Source organism: Chinchilla lanigera, unplaced genomic scaffold (genome assembly GCF_000276665.1).
Source record: "Chinchilla lanigera isolate Chin_1 unplaced genomic scaffold, ChiLan1.0 scaffold00089, whole genome shotgun sequence".
NCBI lineage: Eukaryota > Metazoa > Chordata > Mammalia > Rodentia > Chinchillidae > Chinchilla > Chinchilla lanigera.
Window position 1 is genome coordinate 4072386 of NW_004955490.1, and position 22084 is coordinate 4094469.

Consider the following 22084-nt stretch of genomic DNA (forward strand, 5'->3'; position numbering starts at 1 on the left):
TCCAGATGTAAATACATCTCTTTACACAATTTGAGAAACTACGTTCACTAATAGCTCCAGTTATATTAGAAGGATTTTACTTAATGGAAAGCTCTCAAGCACATGATGGAAGATCCAAGTTTCCCAAATCTCTAGCTTTTTTCTGAAAATTGGAATTTTCTTTGACAACAAAAACTACCATTTGTTTTTCTTTAAGTGACAGGCTTACTTTATTCATTTGAAAAAATGTCAACCAGATCAACACAGTCTGATCTATCATTCTTTTAAGAAAACAATGTGATTCATGAAAAATGTCAGCTAGCTGAGAGCTAATAAATCAATACCACAAGTCCTTTTCCTTAAACATTATACTTCATTCAGTATACAGGTATTTTATGAATAGTTCCCATTTTGTGACAAAGAATATTAAATATAATTAAGGATAGAGATTTAGTAAAAATAAGAACATCTGTGATGAAACACAGGAAGAAATTAAATTGGCGTTTTTGTACCAACAGCCTGTTGATGAGAAAGACTAATCACTAGTAGAATTTGGTACTAATATCTTGGTATGTACTTAGGTGCCTGAAGTTTTGCCTACCACTGACTTTTATACTCTGAATACAGGGACAAACAACCTCAGTACTACTGTGAATATTTTTGGCCTCATGAATCTCCTGAAAGGCTGTCAGGTACCCCCAAAGGGTCCACATATCATGTGTTCGGAACAGCTGGTGTAAATATAGGGATCTAATGAAACATTTGAGGACCATAATTAAATTCTACACAATAAAATAATCCAATTTTTCCTTTTGCTGGCAATCTCATTACATACTCACCACTCGCTGATGCATCTGTCTGTGCACCATCTGCTCTCACTACCTCACTGTACAAGTGAGGAACACTTTGGTCTACTAGAGGAGGTGGCTCGGTATAGACTGGGTAATTCTCTGTATGAGGCTGCTGCATCTGTGGCACATAGCCCATAGACTGCCAATAGTTGTGGTGATAGCACTGGAGCAAGAAATGGCAAAAGCCACCAAAAAAACAAAACAAAAGAACACCAAAACTTTACTGTTCATTATTCTTAAAGTGGTATAGTTCCTTAAATATATTAGACCACAATTTTCAGGTGTGGTAAGATCTGCCATTTAGAAAGTATGTTCTCTATTATAATAGCTTACTGTCTTTGGTAGCATCTATACTCATATTTTGGACCTACTAATTCTTTTAGGAAAGTGTACCAAGGAAATCAAAGATATACACAGAGACCTGAATACAAAGATGTCTCTGTAATATTATTTTTAAAACAAAAACCGCTGAACAGCCTAAGTATTCAACAACAGGGAACTGGGTGAATCAATTACTATATATCCATGATGCAATACTACATACTACACAGGCAAAAAATTGTACTTTCAAATACTTTTAAAAAAACATATTAAGTTAAATGAATACAAAATTATGTAGTGCAACCTGTATTTTATAAAATAAAAATCAAAAACTAAGTAAATATATCAAAATATAGTGGTGATTTGGTTTTCTTTCTACCTTAGTGTTCCCTAAATGTATTAAAGTGAACATTACTACTTTTAATATAAAAGTACTAAAAATAGCTCTTCTGTATTTCCTGGTATTTCCATGTTAAAATTAGAAAAAAATTGGGGTGGGGTCACACCATGTTGCCAAGCTGTTCTCAAATTCTAGGCTGAAGTGACCCTCTTATTTCAGCCTTCCAAGTAGCTGGGATTACATGTATATGCCACTGCTCTCAACTACTTCTTTCTTTTCTCTTTTCTAACTGCAGGATTGAACCCAGAAGCACTTTTACCACTGAGCTACATCCTAGTGCTTTCAATTCTTAAAATTTTGAGACAAAAACTAAGTTACCCAGGCTGGGCTCAGATGTGTGATTCTCTTGCCTCAACTTCCAGAGAAGCTAGGATTATAGGTGTGTGTCATCAGGCATGGATAAGAGAATTTTTTTTAAGTGGCACTGAGGATCGAACACAGGGGTTCTCTACCACTGAGTAATATCCCTAGCACTTTTGTAAAACTTCATTTAAGAAAGTGTCTCATTAAATTGCCTACGCTAGCCTTGAACTTGCAATACCGCCTCAGCCTCCCGAGTAACTGGGATTATAAGCATGTGCCACTGCACCTGGTTTAGAAGAGTTGTTTAAATGCCAGACTTCTGGAACAAGCAACCAAGTTTCCACATAGGACTATAATAAACTAACACAACCAAAGGAGAAAGCAATTTAAGAAAAATAGTCTGAAAAGAACAAAAACCTACTCTACTACTCTCAATTTATAGATGTGAACTACTTGGGGAAGACAGTTTTCTGGTAATATGTCTAAAGTTTTAGGGAAATTAGTGTCTGGAGATATAAACTATCTGAGCATTGTCCAGGAAACTGTATAGTTTCTTATCATCTGCCAAATCTTAAGATATACCACCTCTTCTTAGTGAACATGCCATCTTCCTGTACTAGAAAGTGTGTTTGAGAGGAAAATTGATGCCTAAATAGTAAAAGAGCTTTCACTTCAAACCAGAGACACTGTTCAGTGATATCAAGATATTTAGCAACCACTTGTACAATTCAGAGGAGAGATGAAAATCAGTGTTTGGCAAACACCTTTGAATATATAAGTGGTTTAAACATACAGCTTTTAAGTATCTTTGAATTAGTCTGATTACTTTACGTATCAAATGCAGAAATAACCATAAACACATTTTAAATACATAGGATAAATTAACCATTCGTTCTGAGTATGTAACACAGTGAAGGACTGGTACAGAATGTTAAATAGGAGGGGTAACCTACTATATGCTAAAGACGTGCCGCTTAAGAGTTCAGCCCCTCACTTTCCTCAATTCAACTATTTTATACTAAGAACTGAAGAACTGAGAGGCTAAAGTATAAAACTGACCTATCTCATCTTTACAGATCTCTTAGAAATAAAATTTAGACCCCTCCCAGTATTCTTAGCCTTTAATGTTCAAGAAATCAGGCATGGCGGTGCACGCCTATCTCAGTACTCTGAGGATAAGGCAGGAGGACTGCAAGTCTGGACCCAGTCTAGGCAGCTTAGTCACTTAATGAGACCCTATCTCAAAAAATCAAAAAGGCCTGAGGTTGTAGTTCAGTGTGAAGGTACTGGGCTCAGTCCCCCGTGTAGGAGAAATAAACACATAAATTTCAAGAGTCTTATTTTTCAAAACAGTTTATATTTTGAATATAGAGTATATATCAAAGCAGTTCTAACATTCTTACCTGCAATCCCAGATTGAAATAGTACTGCAGAACTTTTGTATCTAAAATGAAAAAAAATTTAATTCAGGGACAGAGTAATAAAGGCAATCACAATTATCATTTAGAAGCTTTCACTCTGAGCATTCTCAAAGTAGACATAAACACAGTCTTCCCACATTGACACAATCCTCAGTTTTACATTGACACAATCCTCAGTTTTACCTTATACTAAACGACCATTCACCTATCATTACATAAGATCATTTTCTGGTACACAGTTTAACCATCAAATACAAATTTTATTTACATTCTTAGTATTAGGTAGTTGCTACAAGAAAACCACTCTGAATATTTAGGAAGAACCTGTAAAGGCACTTTCTTGCTTATCCCAAGGTTTTCCTGCATTATAACTCTAGAATATAAGCATCCTTTTGGATTTCAGTACAAATTAATGCTCTATTAATAATAGAATTAGTGATGCGTGCTGAGATAGCTATTACAATATGAAACAATTCATTCGTTTTTATTTGTCAAGGACTAGTACATCACCAGTAGAACCCTGAAGAGATGGGACAATTAGCAAGGAAACTCAAAATGAATTATATCCTAAGTTGATAAAATTTCTCCAGACATTATAGGACTTAATTAAAAATATTTCATAAATAAAACCTAGTATGGTGGCAAACACCTATAATCCCAGTACTCCAGGAAGCTGAGGCAGGAGGATTACAAGTTCAAGCCCAGCACAAGCAATTTAGTGAATTAGTTAAGCCCTCTCTCAAATTACAAATTAAAAGGAAACCAAAAATACAAAAAGGGCTGGTGTGGCAGCTTAGTAAGAAGGTCCTGGGTTTAACCTCCAGTACCACAATGAATGAATGAATGATATATGGGAGAAGAGGGAATGTTCCTAGCATCCTTGGGATGTGTTGTCTGTGGGTGGGAGGCAACTGATTCCAGGACCTCTGATGTACTAAATATACACTCTACCACTGAGCTATACTCTCAGCATTGTTCTTAGCATTCTATTTCTAAATATACTTTTATTGACTGATGTGGGATCCATAAACATTCTTATTGATTAGTAATGTAACATGAATTGTCAGAAAACTCCATTTCTTAAAGTTGTAATCTCCCCATACAAATATATTTACTATCATTTTAAAAGAATTAGCTTGGCCAGACATGGTGGTATACACCTGTATACCTAGGAGGCTAAGGCAGAAGGATTGAAGCTTAAACCTAGCCTGGGCAACTTAGTAACTCAGTGAGACTGTTTCAAAAAAAAAGAAAAAAAGGTAGGAATATAGCTCTGTGGGAAGGCCCTGGGTTCATTTCCCAGTACCTGATCCACCCCCATCAGCTTATAGTTTGACTATTATGTGAGAATAGAGTGTAAAGCCTAAGGCTCAAGCTATAACATATTAAGAGCAGGGAGTCAGTATATTCATATTGGCATGGGACTGTACTCCTTGGTGTGTATGTATGTGTATGTATATGTGTGTGTATATATATATATGTGTGTGTGTGTGTGTAAAAATGAAAATTCAGCTTTAAAAAAGAGTTAAGTACTGATACATGCTACAACATGGATTTACAGTAGCTTGAAAATTGCTAGGTGAAGGAAGTCAGGCATAAAAGACTACATATTGTTATGATTCCATTTATGTAGGATGTCTAGAATAGGCCAATTTATAGAATAGAGGATAGTGGCTCCTAAGGTTGGGAGGCATGAACAGGAACTACTGATGGGTACAGGGTACCTGTAGGGGGAGGTTAAAAGGAAGTTAGAAGAATGAATGGAGACAATTTGAGTAAACTCATACCAGAAAAAATTTAGGAGTATACAATCAGGTGCACAAAGTTCACATAAAACAGAAGGTTGGGATAGGCTAGATTGCACAAATTCATAAATGTCATACTTAATCTGCTGTGCTCTACAGTACTGTAAAAATCATTGAAGAGTTATGAGCTAGGAAGTGATACAAAGTGGTACAGCCTCCTGAGCAGAAAGAAAAATTGAGAACCTACTCTGACTATTCAGGGATAAGTTGGGTAAAGGCATGATCTATAAAGGAGACAGTGGATATTTTTAAAAAACCCTCTAGAAACCTCTTTGGGGGTGGGTACTGGGGCTCACCCAGACTTTTTGCACTGAGCTACCATCAACTCTTTTTTAAATTTTGAGACAAGGTCTGGCTAAGTCCCTCAGGCTAAGCTTAAACTGGTGAACCTCCTTCCTCAGAACCCTGAGTCTGGGGTTACTGCCATGTGCCAACATGCCTGGCTAAAGATACATTACTAATAAATCAGCCAAGTTTAATACACACAAATCAATGTTTTTATATACCAGGGCAAAATGGGAAAATTAAAGTTAATATTCTATTTACTACAGCACCAATACCCCACATACACAGGAATGTATTTACCAAAGATGTAGAAGACCACTTTACCAAAAATAAAATGATAAGAGACAAGATAAGGCCTAAATACACCAGTATGATACTATATTCATGGATTCAAAGAGATAATACCATTAAAATGGCGATTCTCTAGAAACTGGGCTATAAATTCCATGTAACCCCAAATTCTCAGGTTTTCTGGGGGGAGGGGCTAAAAAACTGACAATCAAATGGGAATGTAAATTACAGAATAGTTAAAATAATCATCCAGAAAGAAAATGATGTTGGCTAACTTACAGGTATGTAAGTTAAACCACCTGACTTTGAAACTTATAAAAAGTGTGACACAGGGGCTGGGGATTTAGCTCAGCGGCAAAGCGCCTGCCTGGCAAGCGCAAGGTCGTGAGTTCGGTTCCCGGTACCAGAGAAAAACCAAAAAAAAAAGAAAAAAAAGTGTGACACTAGTATACGGTTTGAAAAAAAAAAAAAATCAACCCTACAGATGGTAGCTCAGAAATTGAGAAGCATGCTAAATATTCACTGAACTTTTGACCAAAATACTAAAGCAATCCAATGAGAAAAGGAAAATCTTTCTTGCAAAGAGTAGTTCTGAAATGTTAGCTATTCATTAGAGGGAAAAATAGAACAACTTTACCTTGGGAGGCTAAGGCAGAAGGACTGATGCTTAAAACTAGCCTGGGCAACTTAGCAACTCAGTGAGACTGTTTCAGAAAAAAGAAAAAAAAGCTAGGAATATAGCTCTGTGGGAAGGCCCTTGGTTTATTTCCCAGTACCAGATACTGTAACTCGGGGTAGGCAAAAGTTTCTTAGATCATGACAGTGATAAACAAAAAATCAGATTTCATTGCAATTAAAATCCTCTGCTTATCAAAAACACCATAAAGAAAACAGATGACACGCACCAGCAGAACCTATACACAAACCATACCCTGAAAAAAGACTAGTACTCAGAATATGTAAAGAAATTCTACAACTCAAGTAACTCAATAAAAAAGCCAAATGTTAACCTTCTATAAAAAATATGCAAATACCCAATAAACATGAAAAACAAACTCAAGCACCTAGTCATCCATACACAAAAAACTGAATCTAACACATACACTTTATACCCTTCACAAAAGTTCCTTCAAAATGTACCATGGATCTAAACACATAATCCAGAGCTATACAACTCCCAAAAGATAATATAGGAGGAAAATCTAAATGACCTTGATTTGGAGATAAATTTTTACATTTTACTTTTATTTTTGAAGTATTCCAGATTGAACCCAAAGCTGTCACACTGAGCTACATCCCCAGCCCTTTTTAAATTTTGGACACTGCATTTTTTTTCCTCTGGTGTGAAACACCAAAAGGATAAACAAGAACCAAAATGGATGATATATATTGGGAAGTAGGAAAAAAATGTTCAGATGGGAAGGGCAGGGAGGAGGGAAGGAAGGGAAAAGGAAATAACAATGGAAGGAAAAAAATAGAAACGAAGTTTTTGTAAATGAGGGGAAGAAGGGTTGAAGACAGGGAAGGAGAATGGGGGAAAAAGAGAAGAATCAAAATGTATTATGCACAGGGTCAGAGATACAGCTTAGCGGCACAGTGCCTGCCTAGCAAGCTCAAAGTCGATTTCTGGTACCAGAAGAAAAAAAAAAAAGGCTATATTATGTACAGGTACAAACTCCCTGTGATGAATGTGACCACTGTATCAAAAATATCCCAATAAAATTAATTTTAAAAGTTTTTGAGACAGGGTCTCATTAAGTCATTAAGTTACATAGTCTGGGCTCAAATTTATGATCTTCCTGCTTCATCTTCTCAGAGTGCTGGGATTATAGCCATCACCTACCACCGCATCAAACTTTAGGGATGACTTTTAGATGCAACATCATAGGTATGATCTATGAAAGAAATAATTAAGTACACTCCATTAAAGTTAAAAACATCTGTTTTGTGAAAGATGCATTCGAAGAATGAAAAACTACAGACTGGGAGTGAGTATGTGTCAAAGATACATATTTGATAAGCTGTTATCCAAAATATATAAAATTCTCAAAAATTCAGTAAGAAATCAATTTGATTTACATATAAGCCAAAGACATCAGATACCTCACCCAAAAGATATACAGATGGAAAAGATACATATGAAAAGATGCTATACAACATATGACATAACGGAAATGCAGGTTAAAACAATGGGACACCATTACACTCAGAATGCCCAAAAATCCAGAATACTGGTAACATCAAACTGAGGGCATATATGTGGAGTAACATTAATTCTCATTCACTGATCTTGGGGATGCAAAATGGTATCATTTGTCTGGAAGACAATTTGGCAGTTTCTTACAAAATTAAACATTCTTACCATTTGACTCAGCAATCAAATTATTTTATATTTACTAAAAAAAGTTAAACATGTATTTCTATATGAAAACTTGCACTTGGATGTTTACAGTAGCTTTACCATTATCCAAAGTTGCAAATGTCAAAGATAGCCTTCAAGAGGTGAATGGGTATATAAACTGGTACATCTACTGTGGATTATTATTCAGTATTCAAAAGAACTAAGCTCACAGTGCCTTCCTGGCAAGAGCGAGGTCCTGAGTTCGATTCCTGGTACCCACAAAAACCAAACAAAACAAAAAAATAAGAACTAAGCTCACAACCCATAAAAGACATACAGCATGAGTATCACTACGTGAAAGAAACTACCTGAAAAGGCTACAGTCCGTACGATCACAATGGTATGGTATTCTGGAAAAGTCAAAACTGTGGGAAGAGTAACAAGATGCCAGTGTGGAGGTGGTATGAATATTTGGAACACAGAAGATTTTTAGGGCAGAAAATACTATATAATACTATAATGGAGGACACATATTATATATTTGTCCAAACCCATGAAATGTATAATAGGGAGTGTGAACTCTAAATTATGGTCTTTGGGTGACGATGTGTCACAACCCAAGTTCATGAACTGTAACAAATATACCACTCTACACAGGGATGTTGATAACACATGAGGCTATACACATATTATGATAGGTGGAATATGTAAATTCTCAGCACATTCCTCTCAATTTTTCTGTGACTAGATAGGTGCTCTTTAAAATAAGTGTCTTACTTTTAAAGTGACTACCAATCATCAAATGGCTAAAAAGGGACAACACTAAATGTTAGGGAACATGAGAAACAACTGAAATTCTCATGTAATGTTAATGTGGATCCAAAATGGTACAACTTTGGAAAAATGTTTGGCAGTTTCTTACAAAAATAAACATATATTTCTATGACTCAGCAATTCCACTGTCAGATACTTGCTTATGGAAAATTAAAACATGTTCACAAAGACTTCTGGGAGGCAGTTTTACTCATAATGGCCCCAAACTGGAAAGAGCCCAGGTATCTATCAATAGGAGTATGAATAAACTATAGAATATTCATAAAATGAAATACTAATCAGAAATGAAAGCAAATAGACTAATGATACAACACGGATGCATCTTAAAAATACTATGCAGCGCCTGAGGAGCCTTCATACTGTACAACAGGTAAAACTAATCTACAGCAGACTTTTAAATCGGAACATGGCTTTTCCTGTTTTTTTTTTGTTGTTTTTTTTTTTTCCGTTACCAGGAATTGAAAACTCACGACCTTCCGCTTGCCAGGGAGGCGCTGTGCCGCTGAGCTAAATCCCCAGCCCCTAAATTTTTTTTTTTTTTCCAGTACTGGGAATTGAACTCACGACCTCGTACTTGCCAGGCAGGCGCATTACCATTGAGCTAAATCCCCAGCCCTTTCCTGGGTTGAAATGTGGATGGGTCACCTGGAAAGAGGCTTAGAGAAACTTGTGAAATAATGGTGATGTTTTATTATCTTCATAAAGATTTGGTGCATTCATGTATTTGTTAAAACGCAGCAAGTGTTCATCTAAGTTTTCTGCTTTTCATTATATGTGAATCCTACATCAAAAAGAGAAACTACCGAGCCTTAGGTTAACATGTATAAAATTCTTAAACTTTATTTTGATTTTCACTGACACAAAAATTGTTATAGTTTAGACCTAAAATGCCCCCCGCAAAGTTTCATGTCTTCAGAGGTGGTGTATTTGGAAGGTGATTTGATCATGGGGATGCTACACTCATCAGTGCATTCATCCACTCATGAGCTCATGGGGCTTGGTCTAGGGAAGTTAAAAATGTTTAGCAAATAGCTAAAGATAAATAAACTTCTGAAACCGAGAGCAGATCTTAGTATCAACTCTACAGATATAATAATGAAATTTTACAGTAGACAGAAAGAACAGGATGGAGTTGGAAAACATCCTGATGACTACCTTAGGGGCTGGAAAAAAACAGAATAGAGAAAGCAGGTAGAAAAATCAAGAAAATGCGATAGTCAAGAAAATATAAATAAGCTACAAACAACTCTCAACTACAATTAGCTTTTGAGCAATACTGCCAAACTGAACACATAACATCCAAAGGAAAATCACTCCTTAGAAATAAGAGCACAAAGCTGAAATTTAAAGCACATCAAAGCCCTTGAAAGCCTATCCGAATCTTTAAAGTTCAGTTGTTTTCTGCACGTGGAAAGCTAGCTTTTCCAGCACCATTTAAGAGGCTGTCTTTCTTCTAGTGCAAGTGCTTGGCCCCTTTGACAAAGATCAGGTGGCTGAGTGCATTTGAAGTTTGTACAGTAAATAGTGTGAAATAGAAAGAAACTGTCCAAACAGAAAAGGAAACTAGGGAGGGGCAAAGGGGAAAGGAAAGAAGGGAAAAGATGAGAAAAGAAGGATAAAATGCACACAGCTTTGTGAACAGGGAGAGGAAGGGGGTTTGAAGGGAGGGGACAGGAATTGGGGAAAAAAGAAGAATCAAGATATATCATGTACAAATACAAATTCCATAAAATGAATGTGGTCATTATGTATACCTAAACTGTGCCAACAAAACATGGAGGGTCACTTAGCTCGATAGCCAATGCAAATTAAAGATGTTTTCAGCAATCTGTGAGTCAAATCCCAAGATTCACCAGTTAGTAAGAGATGAACTAAACTTAATCAAACTAAGAAAAAATAAAATTCAGTTGTTATCTCAAATATAGAAGACTGCAAAACTATTGTATGATTGTGAAAAGCATTTAAGAAATAGAATTTTGGCACTAATGCTTTTCAAGGAAGAGTTGAGAATCGCAGACAATCTTCTCTTCAGATATGTAGTTACCAAAAGAAGAAGAAAAAAATACCAGCAGGAATCAACTCAACTATTCACATGATTATACAGAAGATATCCTTAACTTTCAGCTTTCTATTCCTCCTTTCCTTACCTAACACTGTGCTCTGAAGTCAATTTCCATTTGGCTCCCCACCCACCTACTGGCCAACCAAAGAAATATGTTCAAAAATTAATATAAAAACCTCAGAACTCAATAACCCTGACCAAGTCTCAATCATCTGCTTACCTTGAGGCAGATCACTGCCATTTGGATCACAGGAATAAGGTGGAGGTTGTGGTGGCAAGTTTGAAGCTTCTTCTACCTCAAAGGGAGGTGGAGGTGGTGGTGGTGGAGGTGGTGGTGGGAGAGGAGTTGCACCAGCAGGACCAGCAGCAGCTTGGTACTGATAACATGGTGAAGCAATCACTAACAAAGAAACAAAACATAAAGTAGCAATGTACAAATGCAACACCTTATAAGCAGCAGCTCATCTACTCCTCTCATGTACTGAATATGATCAAAGAGCTCAATTCTCATGGCTTGACTTAAAAACACAGAAGGTCACTTAGCTCAATACCCAATGCAAATTAAAGATGTTTTCAGCAATCTGTGAGTCAAACCTCAAGGTGCACAAGTTAGTAAGAGATGAACTAAATCACAATGATCACAGATTTTTGGCAGTCCTTGAAAGATTCTACTGGTAACATTTGAGAAATGTAAGGAAATCTAAATTAGACAATTGCATTTCTAAGGAGATACAAAATCTGAACAAAGCAGGCTAGATACAGTATTTTATCCCCTTAACTTCCTATACTTGCTAACTATAAATTAAAAACAATACTCAGGAGTTTCACAGTTTTTAATAAATAAAAATATAAACATGTATAAATACTGAACTGAGCAAAAATACTTATACATACATATATGTCACTTAAATTTGTTGACCTTTCTGATGAACGATGAATGCTGCAACCCCTCATGTTTAACTAAATCATTTTAGCCAATTTAAATATTTAAGTGTGAAATTTCATCTGTACGTCATCTGTACAATCATTTTAACCCTAGTAAGTATAGAAAGTTCCCTCTCTTAATTTAATAAAAGGTTAAATTTACAGTCTTAACATATTGAGAGTTTAATACAGCAGCAGTCAACACTAGCTGAATTTATTATTTTGGTCATTTAACAAAAAGTAATACACAGTGTTTTCATTCACTGATAAATACTAATAATATAGTCATCTATGCTGTTTTTGGTAGCACTAGGGATGGACCTCAGGTATGTTCTACCACTGAGCTACACATCCAGTGCCACCCCTCTTTAAAAAAATGTCAGAAAGGGTCTTACTAAGTTGACCAGGCTAGCCTCAAATTTGTGATTCTCCTCCTCAGCCTAAAAAGTAGATGGAATTACAGGCATACATCACCACACCTGGTTTTGTTTATACAGTTATAGGGTAATAATAATATGAGATCTGTGTCTTAGGGTGATCTGAAACTTGACCAACACTTTTTAGGACGTGATGAAACAATTTTATTTTGATTCAACCCAGGAAGCACCGAACTACATTCCCAGCCCTATCTATTTTTGAGATAGAGTCTTGCTAAATTACCTCGGCTGGCCTCAAAAGTGCTTTGTTCTTGTTTCACCTTCTTGAGTAGCTGGAACTACAAACACGTGCCACCACACCTGGGTGGAAGAATTTTTAGAATATCCTCAGTGCTCTAAATCTATAAATTTTTCTACAAAATTACTTTGAAAAATCTCTAATTTCTTTAAAACTAGACCTCACTCAAACCACATTTTAAAAAAGCAAGTGAAATAAAGCCAATCAGTTGAAGATAGCAGAATGTAATTCTGATCACTAGGTAAAAACCAACTACTAGACATAAAGATAGCTAAATAAACTCACAGGCTTAAGAGAATTAAAGGTAAAAGAAATTTGGATGTTAGTCTATCTAAGCTTATATTCCTTGTAAATGCTATTATTATAATAAGCCAAGAGATGCAAGACTCCATAGGCTTAACAGCTATAGGTCAAGATAATAATTTAGAAAAATGTAAGTGAAATTTTCTAAAAAATTACTGGAAATTAAATAAATGTATTTCCCTGCAATTGGCAGGGTTAGGAAGAATGAGAAAGAACTAAAAAAGTGCTTGAATTCAACAACACAGAGCTATATATGAGGTTCATAAGTGACTCAAAGAACAAAATGTAAAATAAATGAAGGCAGAATACAATTTTAGAAAAAAATCTGGCATTTCAAAGGTAAGTTTCCAATGATTTCACATAACTGGGACATTCAATACTTGATTCACTGTCATTTGAATTTTTAAATTCAGATCTTTGTTGGAAGCACTCAATACTTGGCTCTACAATTAGTATATAGTAGTACAACCAAGGTCCACAATGACATTTCTAATGAAAAATTTCTATCAGCATTAACGTTTACTTTTATGTGAAATTACTTTCCATGAACTTTTCAAATGAGGGGTACAAGGTCATTTTCCTGACTTCGTAGAGCCCTCTTACAATTTTTGTGGACTGTTCAAAAACGTGAGTGCTTTACAATTCCTTAGCTTTCTTCTGTCCTAACTTCAATATGAACCTCCTCTTTCCCCCATTCTGATCAATTCTGACTCATTCCCAGCATTCTCTCTCTAGAAAAAATACTACCCTAAAAGGCAGCCCTGGGGGGTCAGTTTTGAGTATTCGTAGGAGTTAACCTGCTCTAAGCCCTTCAGTTCTTCTACCAATTACCTCATTCACTCACTGCTGCTTCCAAATGGGCTGCCTCACTTTCCAGTGATTTCTGATTAACTCTTTTAAATAGAGTTCTTCCATTCCTGGATCTGTAAGGCAACATCCTAGGTGTTTCTACCTTCTTGCTCCCGCATAAACTATATGCTTAAATTTGGGGATTTGTGAGGATACTATATTATCTATTTTTTTAACAGATGTTGTCTATGGGTTTTGGTTTTGCAATTAGCATTTTTATTTGGGAACTCAGATTGAAAATCTATACTGTTCTTGCCACAACCTTCAGAGAATTGTGCTGAGAATTCTACGATATATTAAATTGTTAAAATTCCACAACTACTTTATGAATTGGTACTATTACTCTCAAGCACATAGATAAGTTCAAAAACTTGTGCAAGATTACACAGGTAGCAAATTGTGAAATAAGAATTCTAAGCTGTGAGTGGTCATGCACGCCTGTAATCCTAGCACTTAAGAGGTTAACGCAGAAGGATTACAAGTTTTGAGCCCAGCCTGGGCCAACCTGGCAACTTAGCGAGACCCTGTCTCAAAGTAAAAATAAAAATAAAAATAAAAAAGGGCTAGGGATGTAGTTCAGTGCAATGGCCTCGGATTTAATATCCAAAACAAACAACAACAACAACAACAACAACAACAACAAAAAAAAAACTTCACCACATAACACCAAGATTCTAATCTAAATTCTACAGCCTACTATTCTTTATTATAACATTCACAACGCAAAGGATTCATTATATAGGAATACATTTTATAGAAAGTTTTTCAGAAGTTCATTCTATAAAGAAACAGCTCTGTTATTTCTCATATTATAAAACTTAATAGTTTCAGAAACTATTACAAGTCCTCTAAATAATCAGGGGTAGCAAATGATAGACACAAAATCTTATCAGAGCCAAATTAATAAGAAAAAAGTTAAAATCCTGTCTCTCAAAATCTCATAGACTTTTTTCAACAGAACAAGTCAAATAAACTTAATTCTAGAAATTAAAGGAATCCTATCTAATCACCAGAACAGTTGCACATACATACTCATGGATAGGAAAAGAGGCTTCCAAAGTATGTGACCACTAAAAAACCTACCAGGCCTACCTTGTGTAGGAGGAGGTACAAATAGTGGCTGTATAGCATTCTGTGAGGAAACTGATGAAGTACCACTAGCTTGATTAGCTGCTACACAGTTAGGTAAGACTGGAGCTGGAACATTACTGGCACAGGAAGTTGCAATTACTGCAGAATTTCCCATCATCTGTAAGTGTGAAGAAAGTTCAGAATTCTTTAAGTTTGGTTTCTCAAACAGCATTAGTTTCTTATCTGATCCTAAATTTCAGGAAATACTGTTTTGATAACTAAACACTGAAAGTCCATCTTTATGTAAACCCTACATCGAACAATTATTTGAAAGGACCTCAGATTACTTTGAGAGCTTTAAGTTATTAGTATTGTTGTTAATACGATTCAAAAATAAAGTACTAAAGTGGAACAACAAAAAGGCTCCCTCCAACCCTGTCCTTCATCTGCAGAGCTGCCTTCTCCCCAAGCAGGTAATCTCTGAGATTCCTGCACATTATTCCAAATATCTGTAATAGATATTCATTTTTACATGTATATGTATTTCCCTATGTAAACACATTTTTTAAAAAATAGAAAAGGTGCTTTGCATCTTTCTAACTTCATAAAACTCCAATTTCTTTTTGCTTAGGCCAAAGCTCATTAGAAGAACAGACAGGCTGGGGATATAGCTCAGTGGTATAAGCGCCTGCCTGGCAAGTGCAAGGTCCTGAGTTCGAGTCCTAGTACCAAAAAAAAAAAAAAGTTTGGGGCTGGGGATTTAGCTCAGCAGCACAGCACCTGCCTGGCATGCATGAGGTCATGAGTTTGATTCCTGGTATGGGGGCGGGGGGACAGACTACTTTCCCACAGCATCCAGTATAGAGGTAATAAATGCAATTTGATGATGACACTGTCCTCAGCCTCCATTTCCTTACCACCCACTGTAGTGTGGCTGGTATCTATTCTGGTCCTCTGAAGCTGCATTCAAAGTCACCAGTGGTCTCCATGGCAATAAATCATAGTAGACTGCTTAATCCTTATACTGCCTGACCTTCTGGTGACCACTGACACTTGACTGCTCCTTGAAACATCCTCTTCATGAACCTTAATATTATACTCTCCTGCTTTTCTTCTCTCCTTGACTGATTTTTTTTCTGCCCATTTTCTAAAATTTAGCAATCCACAAACTGTTCTACAGCTCTGTTCTAGATGTTCTTTGCAATCTCTTCTCTTTACCAACATAATCTTACGCTGCAGTTTCAAATATCTTTTAGCCTTGACAGGTAATTTAGTATTAACTCACTCATATAAGAAGTTGACAAAAAAAAAAAAAAAGAAGTTGACAAAGGACTTAGTAGTCTAATGCGAGCACACCGAATAGTGTGTGAAACACAGGAGATGCTTAATCAATTTTGTTGAATGAATTTATTAATCACTGTGCCAGGTACCACAGATAACAGTAATACTTAAAGGAACATGGAAATACAAGTAAAGAAATGAAAAAATTCATTTTCCTCTTTTAGACAATTTGTGAATGATTCCTTAGTTACACTACAAAGAGTACCTTCTGATGGTAGTTGTATGAGGTAACTGTGTCCTGCGCAGACATAGGACATGATCTTCCATCCTGAAGAGACTTTAATAGATACAGAGTATAGGTGAATAAAGGGAAATCAAAACCAAACCATACATCAATAAATTACCTGCTTTGATTCAACATCCAAAAATAAGGTGATCTCCTGATATCATTCAAGATTGGAAGTGACTAAGACAATGCTCCAAAAGGTATTAACTCTAGTATCTGATTTAGGTAACTACTTTGTTACCTGTCTACAGAGATCCTCTTCCATCTAACTGTAGTCCCAGTAGAGATACTAAAATACAACTGAGGACTGAAATTTAAAGATTTACTCAGTAGCCTTTTGCCTGAAAAGCTTCAAACACAGTAGGACCAATAATAATTTTGCTAAAAGAATGCCTTCTACCTGAAGATGTAGATAGGAACAACAGTGGGTTAACAGGTTGTTCAGGTATATTTTATCTAAAAAGGATGTAACAGATATAACTAGGATCAAAATACCATTTCCCAATGGTTCAAGACCTTGTGTTTGTGTGAAGGTGATTTTAAAGGCTCAGACTTATACGTCAGAGGTTGTTGTGGTAACAAAAACCATAGCAGCAGAAATTAAATACGGGTAGAAGTGGAGCCTATCATGAAGACTGAAACCTATTTGAGGTGTGTATAAAGTAAATTCAGAACAAAAAGGAACATGTAAGAAAAATTGTAGGGATAGAAGATATAAAATGTTCACACTTCCATTCCTCTAATGCTGAGATTTTTACTTGCCTTTTCATTTGGATGGCTATTTCAAGAAATGGTATAAAAAGCATGTGACATGACAATAGCAGTGGTGGGGTAGAGAAAAACACTGTTTCTCTAAGAGAGAAAAGGGAAGGGAAGGAGAAAGAAGGGAGAAAGAAATAAATACCAGCTTTTTTTTCCTAACGTGTATTGGTTTAACAGTAAAAACAATTAGCCCATGAAGCTGCTAGCTAAAGTTAAGATAAATAAGAGAATAAGGATAATTATTCAAGTTTTTCCACAAATATTTCAGTTTAAGTCAGGTGTGGTGGAACATGCCTATCATCCCAGCTACCTGGAAGGCTGAGGCAGTAGAATAGCAAGCTTGAGGCCAGCCTGAGAACTTAGTAAGAACTGTCTCAAAAAATAAAAAAGACCAAGCATGTAACTCAGTGACAAAGCACTCCTGGGTTCTGGTTTCCCATGTACATGGCAGGAATGCCCCGCTTAGTTCCATCTGAAATGATTTACGGCCATGAGAGCTGTTTAGACAATGAAATACAGGCAAAATGTCAATACTCAATGTTCCAGTTCCTTTTCTTTCACCCTGCTAAGGTGATTGTGAAAGTATGTGTCCATCATCCCAGCCTGAGTGACTATGATGAACAGAAGCCCTCTATCAACTTGTACTAGACATGTGTAACATTCGCAAGAACTTTTGGTGGGTTGTTCATGCAGCATAACCTATCTTAGAAGCAAGATGCTGTTGTAACAAAAATCTAACTAGGAAGAAGACTGTGATAGGGGAAGTGGTTTAAAAAATAAAAGTTACTGCTGTATTAAGTTTTGACTAGTATTAGAATATATCAAGGTCTTTTCAGATAAACTTGTGTGGGACACAATTAGTAGTTTGTATGCAGAAATGAAAGGGAATATAGAATCCTTATATACAGGGACTTAAAGAGGCAATTATTTCAACCTAAACTGTACAAGATACAGTTAATGCTTTGAGTACAAAAATCAGAACTCAGCCTCACAGCATGAATCAAATAACTGTTAAAATTCCTGAGTGCCTTAAGATGTCTCAAAGCAAGAATCCAACTAAGGAAATTTTACACAGTGAAACCCTTATATTTGGACAAAATACCTCAGGAGAGTATCCAAAGGGTATGGCTCTTACAACAATGGCCAATAGGCTCATGGCACTTTCAATCAAGTAGAAAGAACACAGGGATACGAAAGCAAAGAATTATAGGAAATCTAATTAGTAAAATCTGTAAAAAGAACTGTCAGCCTGCCTACTGCTATGTGAAACCAATAGAAATCAAGCACAGTATCTGAAAAAATTAAATCTCACAGCCAAAAAAATCATGAGCCAGAACTAAAACCATTCAAGTAAAAGAGACCAATCCTTGGGTCCCTTAATCTCTAAAAAGCAGGATAAGAAATCCATTCAGTTACCAAGGAAGTATTATTCTCAAATACCTACACTTCAAATATGACCAACAAAGGGAGGGTGTTAAGAGTAACCAAGAGCCCCAGCAAACAATAAGCCAGAGAACAGTCTCCATGTATAGCTTGGTGGCCCTCATTGTGTATGGTCATAAAGATCTCAGAATTGCTACATACAGTATTATGACTGTGTTTTATGACTGTGTTTCTCCCATATTCCTCCCTTCTACTACATAAAGTAATAACTTTATGGCAATTTTTCATACCCTGCTCTACTAATGAAAATCTGAAGATGGGGGTGGGAAAAATCTGCATTTTGGGGTTTATGCCTCAAGATCAGGAGATGCCACATATGGACCCAATATAAAGAGTTCTACATTTTACAAAGGGATCCTGGGTTTGAGCTTGATTACTTTAAGTGAGACTTTTAGGTTGCCTCCTTTAGGGCAGAAAATAAACCAGTTTTCTGCCCATGGGAGTGAGATCAAATTGAATACTGTAGTTCTTACTGCTAACATTATTTCCAATCTTTTGTCTTTCAGATACAGAGAAGTTAGCATCTTGAGTGGGACCTGCTCTGGCCCAATGAAATGGAGAAGGAAGTGACAAATGACATCTGTGGTGAAAGCTGTAAGAGCCAGTGTACAATTTACCACCTCTTATTTCTTGTCTTGGCAATCATAGAGATGGAGTCTCCATCAGCCAAAGTAGCTGAGTGAGTCCTCCTGCAGATCACTCCACTGGATATGTAATATAACCAAAAAGCAAACTTTTGTTATAGGGAGTACAATTAATGATCCATTCTGGCAGATATAAAAATTCTAATATTCTCTGAAAGATCATTAATGTCTGAATTTCCTCTTATTCCAACACATATTAGGAATAGTTCTAAAAATTTAATTTCATAAAAGGGGTATGATCTTAACTAGTTTCAGTTTCATCTACAAAATGGGAATTACACTAATTACATCACAGGACTGTTTTGATTTAAACACATTTATATGTACAGCTTTTAGAACAGACCCTAGTGGGGCTAACTAGTAGCTCCTTAACAGGAGCTACTAGTGTTTACTATTATTAACTACTTACCAAGTTTGCTGTAGATGCAGTTGTACTATATATACCTGAAGTTTCGTAGTCTGGTTCTATAGGAAATAGCCAAAGTAAAGTAAAAAAAATGTAGCATTATTTTATAGCTTGAAATTCCATAAACAACGACAAATGTAAGATTACATCTACGTCCCACTAACCTGAAGTATAAAGATATTCTTCATGTTTCCCTAAAAAAAAAGACAAGACAGAAGTGTTTACACTAGTTACTTTAGCTCAGTAGAGCCAACTGGCTAACACTTGATTTTTCTCAGGTTTTATGTAATATTTTAGAAACTAAATTGCAAACATCCAAAAATAAAAATAAAAAAAAAATGCATGTATCTTTCAAAGTAATTGGAATTTTCCGATTAGTCAGCACATATTGAAGTCAAAGATTAGCTATGTACAATACACATTTCTTCTCAGAATGCCCTTAACCCAATTAAGAGTTCAGGCAGAGGTGTAAAACCCAGCAGTGTCCAATTTTTCCAGGGGAATGGGTGGTACAAGGGGACAACTAAGCACATGGGCTCTAGAGGTAGGATTAGCTAGATATGAAATATGGTTTGTTATAACGTTGGGTAAATAAATCTTTCCACCTCAATTTCTTCATGGAAAGTAGAGATAACAGTACCTAGCTCCCAAAGACTTTGAAGAGGCTTTACAGAAGTAAAATTAACTTAGGATACTACTTGGCACACAGCAAACATTCAAATGGTGTCTCTGAAGTAATGACTATAACCTATAGTTTATTTAGGGTGACAATGAAGGGCTATCTCAAGGCTCATCTGCTGTTCAGCCTGTTACAGTAGTACTGTATATGTAAACTCAATTTCTCCTCAAATGATAGCTCAGACTGAAGTACTCTGATTAAAGACCATCATATCACTGAAAAGCAAATAAAAGTCTATCTTCAGTTGGACAGTTTTTCACCAAATAAAACCTCACATATCACTTATCAATCACAAAGGCATGAAACTCTTCCAGATGGCAATAGGATTAAAAGTGAGAACAAAGATTTGTTTCTTTCAAATATACCACTACAACTAAACAATATATCTGAAGCTATGTACAGGGGCTAAAAGGAAAAGACAAGGGGTATCTGAATAAAAGAACAGAGGGCAAGTACCCTTAAGCATATGTATATATGCATATGCACGCAAAGTTTTCCCATGTCATTCTTGTACTACAATTTTTCTTCCCATTAAAGTCCTAGAAAGATCTAATAAATTTTTTTCTGTATAACTAGCAGAACGAGTATCACATGAAAATAGGACAATTTTTAATAAAGTCAAGTCATTCAGAATGCCTTATACCTCCTGAAACCACTCCATGACCCAGAATTGTTTCAGTAGAATGTGTAAACAGTAAATGGTAAAAATAAATACACCCAATAGTGAGGTAACAAAATCGTCTGCTTGCTTTTCACTTCTGCTATTTCAAACCACCAGGCCTGTGGTGACTTGTTACAGCAGCAACAGGAAATTCACAGAATGGTCTTGTCTGGTGTCCTGTGATCACACAGGATAAAAAAGCCACAGAGTCAAGAAGACTGACCTAGAGTATCAGGGTTCCCAAAACTGCCCATCCCTGATCCAGGGCAAGCCCTCAGCTGTGTGTGTGTGTGAGGGGGTCAATGGAGTGTTTCATGGTAGGACATCCACCTTTGAGGACTCTGAGCACTTTGCATTACATGAGACTGACCCATGCATTCCCACCTGGGAAGCTCTCTACTTACTTGCTCAATTTAACAATACAGAACTTCATGGCACTACCAAAAGAACAACCCTATGTGGTAAAAACTGGGATGCAACTCTGACAGAAGGGGTAGGATCTGTCTGTGGGAAGGACAAGGTCCAGAGAGGGCCATGGGGAATGCCCCTCTACATTTCTGAGAAGTCGTTGACCCCACTGCATCCCAGACAAACTCTGAGCAAGAAAAGCTCTGGGAGACAGCAGTGAGCACACTGGGACACACTGGACTCAGCATGCCCTTCTGTTGGGTCAAAGGATGAAGCACCAACAAAACTGTTAAGGGTATATAAGTACAGTTCTAGACACAAACCCAAGACCAAATTCCATCTCTGCCAGTCACAAAAAGACCACATACTATATGACTCCATTTACATGAAATGTCCAGAATACGCAAATCCATAGAGACACAAAAGAGATTGGTGACTGGTGAAAGGTGGGGATAGGGAGTTGGAGGTAAATAACAGGTGCTAATAGGTATGGAGTTTTTCTTTGGGATGATAAAAAATGCCTCATATTAAAGCTGATGATAGTTATGTAAATTTGAATATACTAAAAACCACTAGATTCTACATTTTAAATGGGTAAATTGTGTATAAATTTTATCTTGAAAAGTTATTACAAAAATGTTATTTTTGCTATTCACCATGCATGTGACGTCAGCCATTTACAATGTACCTTTGACCTCAATTTCTTTTTTTTTTTTTTTTTTTTTTTTTTTTTTTGTTTTTCTCCGGTACCAGGAACTGAACTCATGACCTTGCGCTTGCCAGGTAGGTGCTTTGCCGT

General features: G+C 36.3%; 1 protein-coding gene across 9 annotated transcripts in view; it reads right to left on the minus strand.

Annotated features, from left to right (window-relative positions):
• Positions 1 to 22084, minus strand: part of Alg13 (ALG13, UDP-N-acetylglucosaminyltransferase subunit) — a 70629-nt gene that overhangs the window by 2520 nt on the left and 46025 nt on the right. For 7 of the 9 annotated variants that reach the window (XM_005404636.2, XM_013504530.1, XM_013504531.1 and 4 more), the window contains 7 exons: positions 19702 to 19731; positions 19541 to 19596; positions 16262 to 16333; positions 14728 to 14893; positions 11114 to 11293; positions 3258 to 3298; positions 819 to 993 (listed from right to left, as the gene is read on the minus strand). In XM_005404636.2, coding sequence (XP_005404693.1) covers positions 819 to 993; positions 3258 to 3298; positions 11114 to 11293; positions 14728 to 14893; positions 16262 to 16333; positions 19541 to 19596; positions 19702 to 19731 — 720 coding nt within the window. The remainder of the gene's footprint in view (positions 1 to 818; positions 994 to 3257; positions 3299 to 11113; positions 11294 to 14727; positions 14894 to 16261; positions 16334 to 19540; positions 19597 to 19701; positions 19732 to 22084) is intronic. The other 2 variants (XM_005404639.2, XM_013504532.1) reach the window with 2 other exon arrangements.